Source organism: Aegilops tauschii, chromosome 7, assembly GCF_002575655.3.
Source record: "Aegilops tauschii subsp. strangulata cultivar AL8/78 chromosome 7, Aet v6.0, whole genome shotgun sequence".
Classification (NCBI taxonomy): domain Eukaryota; kingdom Viridiplantae; phylum Streptophyta; class Magnoliopsida; order Poales; family Poaceae; genus Aegilops; species Aegilops tauschii.
In genome coordinates, this window is record NC_053041.3 from 23,896,076 (window position 1) to 23,905,330 (window position 9,255).

General features: G+C 43.6%; 1 protein-coding gene across 1 annotated transcript; it reads right to left on the reverse strand.

Annotated features, from left to right (window-relative positions):
* Positions 1-4,206: 4,206 nt before the first annotated feature.
* LOC141026525 (chaperone protein ClpB1-like) lies at positions 4,207-6,387 on the reverse strand. Its single transcript, XM_073503223.1, has 6 exons — positions 5,763-6,387; positions 5,525-5,673; positions 5,088-5,425; positions 4,733-5,000; positions 4,455-4,652; positions 4,207-4,362 (listed from the first exon to the last, which is right to left on the reverse strand). Exons 1-6 carry the CDS (start codon positions 6,385-6,387, stop codon positions 4,207-4,209), a joined length of 1,734 nt encoding a protein of 577 aa, XP_073359324.1.
* Between the last annotated feature and the right edge of the window lie 2,868 nt (positions 6,388-9,255).

Here is a 9,255-nt window from a genome sequence, read left to right on the forward strand (position 1 = left end):
ACACATACATACACACACAGACACACACACACACACATATTGTTTTTACTTATTTTCTGTTTTCTGTTGTTTAGATTAATGTTAGATAAATTACGTAGATAAGAATGTTAGAATGTTAATGTTAGATGAATTATATGGAAAAGATGTTAAATATTAATGTCAATTTTAGATGAATTAGCTAGATATTAATTAGGTATATATATGAGATTTGAACTAGTTGAATTAATATAACTAGTTTATTTTTAGTATGAAAATTAATAGAACAAGTTTATTTTTAGTAAGAAAATTTAGGTATATGAGATTATTTAAACTAGTTGAATTAATACAAATAGTTTATTTTTAGTAAATGCTTAGTTGAACTAGTTGAATTAGTAGAACTAGTTTATTTTTATAAAAAAAATTAGGTATATGTGATTTGATGATCTAATTAAAATATTACTATATATATAGCTACTTCATATATTTTAGTATGAAAATTAATAGAACTAGTTTATTTTTAGTAAGAAAATTTAGATATCTGAGATTTGATGATCTAATTAAAATATTACTATATGGAACTAGCTACTTTATTTTTGTAAGAAAATTAATAGAACACATTTATTTTTATTAAATGCTTAGTTGAATTAGTTGAATTAATAGAACTAGTTGAACTAATAGAAGTAGTTGAATTAGTTGAATTAATAGAACTAGTAAGTGTTTAATGTTTCACCTATATGAACATAGGAAATGTCGTCTAACGACGAAAAAGATTTCATTAAGTGCGAATTCTGTGAAGACCAGCGCGGCCTGTGCGACAGAAATTTCCTTGTTGATGATAGGCGCTTCAGCATCAAGATGGATGAGACCTTCGAAGTGGATACAGTAAGTCACAACGACAAGTCTTTTTTCGTAATTAAGCATAACTTATATATGTTTCATTTGCTTCAACTTATAATTTTAAATTTTCACTATTCTACTAGCGCATCCCCTGCCATGCAAGAATTTTTGTCTTGGATAAAATAGGTTTCAGTGCTATGGAAACTATGGAGGTAAAGAGAGTTTACCCGAAGACCGAGCATGCTGGTTATACTTTCAACGTCAAATTATACAATGCAGACACGTACACCTATTTTGAATGCAAAACTTGGCAAGCACTATGCAAGGCTTTTGCATTTGAGCCTGATATGGTTATCACCTTTGATATTCGTCCGGAAGATGATATTGAAGGTAATAGTGACATCTGGGTTGATGCGCAGACGCCTCCAGTTCTACCATTATGTGAGTTTCTCAACCATATTTATATCTTTGATATTGTTTATTCAAAAATAGTTGACAACTAATTTCTATTGACAGCTTATTTCCATTCAAGCAAACATGTCCGGCGCTTGGTAGACAGGACCTACCACTGTCCCGGAGCTGAACTAAACTGCGAGGAGATAAGTCATTATGTTTCATGGCTTGAGGATCTTGATGATGTTAAGAGAAATCATTTTCCTGAATTTGAAAATCTTAGTACTCAAAACGTGCGACCAATAGTGATCGTATTGAACTACGGTCACATGTATTTAGGAAAGATGGTAAGATTTTTACTATTAGTCCTCAGTGCATCTTTTGCATACATTATTTTTCAAGCTAAACTTTCATTGCTAAGTATATTAATTACTATACGATGTTCTTCAACAAGGACTCCCGATGACAGTTGTGCCTCAGTGGATCGAGACTAAAGGTCGCATGTCAATTGTTAGCTTACGGCCAAGATATCCTACAGTGCACATGAGTGCATTCAGGATTTCTGAAAGCGATGAATGCTTAATAGTGAAAGATTGGAGCAAAATTGTTAACGATCGCAGAGAAGTACTAGGGGGCAGCAATCAGAAGCGCAGCCCATGATTAGGAGACAGGTTCATCTGCATGCTCCAATATGATGAATCAGGAGAGCTATACATGTTCTATGCTATTTTACCTGAGAGAGAGCAACAGGAGTGATTTAGCTAGTTATCATGCTCTTAGTACTTGTTGTCCTCTCATGCGTGTCCGTGTTCTTCGTCCTGAACTTAATCTCAAAGAGTGATTTGCTTTTGTGGTGTTATGAACGCTTATAATATCATGACCATGTTGAACTCGATGATATCTTTGCTAGCTAGTATATACTGTTGTTGGTGATGATATGATGCAAGAGTTTTTATATTAATATGATGAAGATGATGATGAGTTATTATATCATTTATGAAAGAAACCGCATATTAGTTTCAACTGGATGGATCCTAGCTAAGTGATCAAGTATATGCCATATCCATATTACTTGATCACTTTTTTACTAAGTGATCAAGTAATATGGATATGGCATATACTTGATCACTTAGCTAGGATCCACATGCATCCAGTCGAAACTAATCTGCGGTACTTTCATCTAATGATTTAACAACTCATTATAATGTAAAACAATAACTAAATTAAATTGAAAACACAAAACTAAAGGAAAAATAAAAATTAAAACCAAAACACACCCAAACATTTAGTACCGGTTGGTGTTACCAACCGGTACTAATGTCCTACACGCACCCGGGCCTGGCTCGTGCCACGTGGTGGCACGTTAGCGCCGGTTCGTGCCAAACCGGTACTAAAGGGGGGGGGGCTTTAGTCTCCACTCCATAGTGCCGGTTGCAGAACCGGCACTAAAGGCCCTTACGAACCGGTGATAAAGGCCGGTTCTGCACTAGTGTCATCTTCTTGAGCATGGCACAAACCCTAACAAAACTCAGAAAATAATCTAAAAACAGAGCCCTCCCACCGGCAAGGGCCGGGATCCACCGTGCCTCCATGATCCAAGGACCATAGAAGATGAGGTGGACGGGCGGCGCCGGCAAGAGGCAAGGAAACCCTAGACGGGAGTTCGCACGTGGGCAGGAGCGGGGGATGCTAGTGCTTAACTACAGCTTGTTTTATAGCCTTACAGATGGCCATCACAGTTGGGTTTTTGCTTTGAGATGCATATTTTGGAACACAATAGCTACTTGTTAGACGATTGAAAATCCAAATTGGGTCAGTTGAATTTTATATTTTTGGAAGAAAGGAAGAAGTCGTTGGAGAGAAGGAAGAAGCACCCGCCGGCTTGCCATAGAAGGCCTCTGGGTCTATCTTAGGGTGGCACTCGACCTCATTATTGATCTTAGGGTGGCAGGCTCTACCCCATTATCTATCTTAAGGATGTTGGGGTGGGGGTGCATGTTCACCGGAAAAATGGTTGTTGGTCGGGGTTAAGAGGCATGGCCGGGGGCGGCGGCAACACGGCGGTGGGCGGCGGTTGGGGGAGGGCGAGGCTAGCGTGGGAGTACCGCCGGCCACGGGCAGTGGCAGCAGACGGTTAGGCATGTGGTGGCTCGACGGTCCAGAGATCGAAGATGAGTGGTGAATCGTTTTCGGAGGTTGAAGATGCCCATCTGGCCATCCATCTTGCATTTGACGGCTCATAGCAGTTTAACCAACCCAAATTGCATTTTTAGTCACCTGACATTTAGCCAGTCCCATTTGAAAATCGGAGGCGGTAGGAATGCATATTTTCAGTCACCTGACATTTTAGCCAGACCCCAGGTGTACAGCAGAGTTGTTTGACACAGAAGATTACAAGAGGGAGAGGGAGAGGAGAGAGCAGCACACGCGCAAACGCACACACGAGATAGTGGGGGAGCAAGGCGGGTATCCCAGCGCGCGCAGCCAGACAATGTGCACGCGCTGGTCAGTTTTGGATTCAAGTGTCAAGACTCAAGACCGGGAGCAGCGGCCCAAAGACTAAGTTGGACTTTCATTCAGCAAAAAGTCGTTGATATTCCCTTTTGGCGGCAGCGGAGTCAATTGGAATACGTTGTCTCGTCCGTTCTTTTTTGGGGGAAAAGGCTTCACCGTGAGGAAAATGACAGTCAGCTCAAGCCAGGGATTACTTTTCATTTTACAAGGTTTATTATTAAACTCAGTAGCAGTCAGTCATAGAGGTTTTCATCAGTGGGCACACAAGGAAGTACTTATAAATCTCACCAAGCAACAAACATTTTCTCACAAACCCGCAAGTTTTACATACCATTTTGCTACAGGTAATGAATACTTATACAGTACGAACAACAAGTGCTTGGTCAATAATCACTAACAACATACATATTCGCTATATATGCCTATGCACACGGCAAAACTCATAGCTGGCCTGGACAGGACTGGTAGATCTGCCACCTCCCGCTACTTCAGTACGTGGTATTTCAGCCCCTTCCTATCATCGGCGGCATCGATGGAGACGGTCGATCCTTGGCATGCTTCTCCATTGACGAGCATGTCCATGAGAACTCTCGTCACATTCTTCTTCATCCACCTCTTAATAGGCCTTGCGCCATACACCTGCAATAAACAGTCCATGTATATGCATCGTAAGCGGGACATACTAGATAGATGCGTGATTTGGTTTGGTGATGAAAATAACATGTACTTACCGTGTCGTGCGACTCTGACCAAATGACGTCCAAGGCAGCATCTGATGCAAACAGAGAGATGCCCTTGTTAGCTGCCATAGCAACAACACTCTTCATCTGGATTTTCACAATCTCCCTTAGTTCGTCATGTGAGAGCGGCTCAAATATCACAGTCTCACTCAGTTTGTTAATTAATTCAGGCTTAAACCGTTTCTCAACCTGTGCAAGATCAGGTAAATATGTCGATCAGCAGAGTGCCCAACAGGACTTTACAAAGAGACAGTTTGGGATACACATACCTTTTCCATAAGAAGATCCCGTGCAGTTTTCATGTTTTCTGCGGCCATTCCAACTGACAGGTTCTCTGCTCCTAGATCTGAGCTCATGATGATGATGGTGTTCTTGAAATATACGCTCCGTCCTTTTCCATCAGTCAACACGCCATCATCGAGGAGTTGAATGAGAACCTTGAATATCGAGGGATGCGCCTTATCTGCCTCGTCAAAAAGAACAACACTATATGGTTGGCTCCTTACTTTATCAGTAAGCTGTCCGTCTTCTTCATAGCTTCAGAAAGTCAAATGGAAATGTGAGACATGAGAAGGAAGTTTCGGAAAGAAATACATGTGCAAAGAGTGTACAAGTTACACCTACCTTTGAGGTCCTCCAATGAGACGCGATACAGATCCACTGTCAGCATATTCAGACATGTCAAAGCGGACCAACATCTTCTCATTGTCAAACAGCTTCTCGGCAAGTGCTTTCGCAAGCTCTGTCTTCCCAACACCAGTCGGCCCCAAAAATAGAAAAGAACCGATTGGTTGGCTAGATTGATCAAAGCCGACCCTCGAACGTAGCACTTCTTGCGCAACCAAATTAATAGCTTCATGCTGTCCAACGACTCTCTCATGCAATCGGTCTACTAGGTGGCAGAACTTTTCTTCCTCTCGGCCAAGTGTAGTGATCGGAATTTTAGTCCATCGGCTCACAACCTTCATCATATAACAAAAGAACATGGCATGAGCATCACATTGAAACAAATGGAGACTACTCATACAGATTCTATTATTGGCAAGGAAATGTGAATTTACCTGTGCAATATGACATGGACCAACGGTTAGCTCCTGCACTGCATTTACAGTGCTAGTTTTCTTATCTCTAATTTGTTTTGGTTGATGCAACCTTACGGAAGTGCATGCCTCGTCCATCAGATCAATTGCTTTATCAGGAAACTGACGACCTGAAGACAACAAAATCCACAATTTCTTCAAGATGCACAAACCTACAAAAGTAAACCTACAAAATGCACAAATCTTGTCATGAACGTACCTGTAATATAATGGCCGGCGAGGTGCGCAGCAGCAACCAGAGCGTCGTCGCTGATTATTAGTCCATGGTAGTCTTGGTACCGCTGCTTCAGCCCCTGCAGGATGGCAACGGTTGCCTGGACGGTCGGCTCGTCGACGTCAACCCTTTGGAAGCGCCGCTCGAGCGCGGCATCCCTCTGGATGTATTTGCGGTACTCTTCGGTTGTGGTGGCGCCTATGCAACGGATGCGGCCACGGGCCAACGCGGGCTTGAGGATGTTGGCCGCGTCGCCGGTGCCGCCACGTTGATCGCCGGCACCGACAATCATGTGCATCTCGTCGATGAAGAGGATGAGCTTGCCGGCGGAATCCTCGGCCTTCTTGATGGCATCCTTCAAGCGCTGCTCGAACATGCCGCGCCAGTGGGTTCCCGCGACCATGGCCCCGACGTCGAGCTCGGCCACGCGGGCCCCAACGAGGGCTTCGGGGACCGTCCCAGCAGCGATGCGCCGAGCGAGGCCCTCGACGATGGCCGTCTTGCCGACGCCGGCGGGGCCGACGAGGGCGGCGCAGTTCTTGGTGCGGCGGCAGAGGATGCAGATGATGCGGTCGATGTCGTCGTCGCGGCCGATGACCGGATCTAACATGCCGGCGTCCAAGGTCCTGAGGATGGCGGGCGTGGAGAAGGGCTTGAGCTGTTGCGACAAGAGGCTCCACACTACTGCCCACGACAAACCAACGCTAGTAACGGCCAATACCCTAGCCAGCATAGCCTGCTCCATCTTCTGATTTCTCTGCTACGCCGCGCGCCGGAATCGATGGATTTCTGGCTTTCAAAGGGGACGTATATATATCTAGCGCAGCTGATAGATAGAGTAGTAAACCACGACTCGGTGATGGACTCAAAGCAAGCACCAACCCTACTCGGACACCTCCGCATCGATCGTCCGATCTGGGCTCACTGTCACTCACCTCCGGAGCCGTCTGATTTCTCTTTTTCTTAGGATCTCCGGAGCCGTCTGATGGATACGACCCCAGCGATCTATTAGCCAGAGCGACCCCCCAGCCCCGCAGACGAATCAGCCCAGCCCAAGTCGGGTCTTTTGCCAAGCCTTGCAGCCCATTCACATAGAAAAAGGGAAAAAAATGACAATACAAATATAAACCCCCTAAAAATATATATAAACTACCACATCTCAGAATTTTTTTTATGTATAACACTATTCCCTCCGTTCCTAAATATAAATCTTTTTAGACATTTTAATGCGGACTATATACGAAGCAAAATGAGTGAATCTGCATTTTAAAATATGTCTATACAAATATAAACCCCCTAAAAATCTGTTTTATAAAAAATGCCTTCATAAAACAATGCCATGACAAAAAATGCCATCTTCTAATAATAAAAATGCAATCCTCTTATAATAAAAAATGTCATACTCTTTATAATAAATTCCATCCTCTTATAATAAAAAAAATGCTATACTCTTTCTAATAAATGCCATGCTCTTATAATAAAAAATGACAAGGTCAATTTTTTTTTTAAAATGACATCCTCTTATAATAAAAAATGCAACCCTCTTTATGAAAATTGCCATGATCAAAATTCAAAAAATCCCACCCTCATATAATAAAATGGCATCCCCTTAATAATAATAAATGCCATGTTATTGATTATGAAAATTATAATGCTCTTGATAATAAAACTGCCGTCCTGTAAGTAACAAAAAATGCCATGCTTTAGTTATTAAAAATGCCATGCTCATGATAAAAAACTGCAAATGTGCGGGTAAAAAAACCAATTTAAAAATTCAGGATTTTTGGGTTTCAGTAACTGAAAAATGAAAATAAACAAAATTAACTTCAAAATATTAGATAAAGTTGTTTAGAAAGAACTTCTACACAAGAAACAGTACAGCCTAGTAGGGATGAAAATGGAGTGAAACTTTCCGTTTTAATGAAAATGGAAATTTGCAAAACGGAAGTGGAAATAGATTTTTTTTATGTCGAAACGGAAACAAAAAGAGAATGGTGTTTTCCGGTGGAACATGCATGGAAACAGAACTTTCCGTTTCCGTGAATATGAAATTTCTGTTTTGACTATATACCTATGGCTGCTTTGTAGCCCATCTTGGAAATATGCCCTAGAGGCAATAATAAAATGGTTATTATTATATTTCCTTGTTCATGATAATTGTCTATTGTTCATGCTATAATTGTGTTATCCGGAAATCGTAATACATGTGTGAATACATAGACCACAACGCGTCCCTAGTAAGCCTCTAGTTGACTAGCTCGTTGATCAACATATAGTCATGGTTTCCTGACTATGGACATTGGATGTCATTGATAACGGGATCACATCATTAGGAGAATGATGTGATGGACAAGACCCAATCCTAAGCATAGCATAAAAGATCGTGTAGTTCGTTTGCTAGAGCTTTTCCAATGTCAAGTATCTTTTCCTTAGACCATGAGATCGTGCAACTCCCGGATGCCGTAGGAGTGCTTTGGGTGTACCAAACGTCACAACGTAACTGGGTGACTATAAAGGTGCACTACAGGTATCTCTGAAAGTGTCTGTTGGGTTGGCACGGATCGAGACTGGGATTTGTCACTCCGTATGACGGAGAGGTATCATTGGGCCCACTCGGTAATGCATCATCATAATGAGCTCAATGTGACTAAGGAGTTAGCCACGGGATCATGCATTACGGTACGAGTAAAGTGACTTGCCGGTAACGAGATTGAACGAGGTATTGGGATACCGACGATCGAATCTCGGGCAAGTAACGTACCAATTGATAAAGGGAATTGTATAAGGGATTGATTGAATCCTCGACATCGTGGTTCATCCGATGAGATCATCGTGGAACATGTGGGAGCCAACATGGGTATCCAGATCCCGCTGTTGGTTATTGACCGGAGAGTCGTCTCGGTCATGTCTGCATGTCTCCCGAACCCGTAGGGTCTACACACTTAAGGTTCGGTGACGCTAGGGTTGTAGAGATATTAGTATGCGGAAACCCGAAAGTTGTTCGGAGTCCCGGATGAGATCCCGGATGTCACGAGGAGTTCCGGAATGGTCCGGAGGTGAAGAATTATATATAGGAAGTCCAGTTTCGGCTACCGGGAATGTTTCGGGGGTTATCGGTATTGTACCGGGACCACCGGAAGGGTCCCGGGGGTCCACCGGGTGGGGCCACCTGTCCCGGAGGGCCCCATGGGCTGAAGTGGGGAGGGGAACCAGCCACTGGTGGGCTGGCGCGCCCCCATGGGCCTCCCCTGCGCCTAGGGTTGGAAACCCTGGGGGTGGGGGGCACCCCACTTGGCTTGGGGGGCAAGCCACCCCCTTGGCCGTCGCCCCCCCCTCAGATGGGATCTCCAGGGGGCCGGCGCCCCCCAGGACCCCTATTTATAGTGGGGGTGGGAGGGCAGCAGTACCCTAGCCCTTGGCGCCTCCCTCTACCTCCCGTGACACCTCTCCCTCCCGCTTGCGCTTGGCGAAGCCCTGC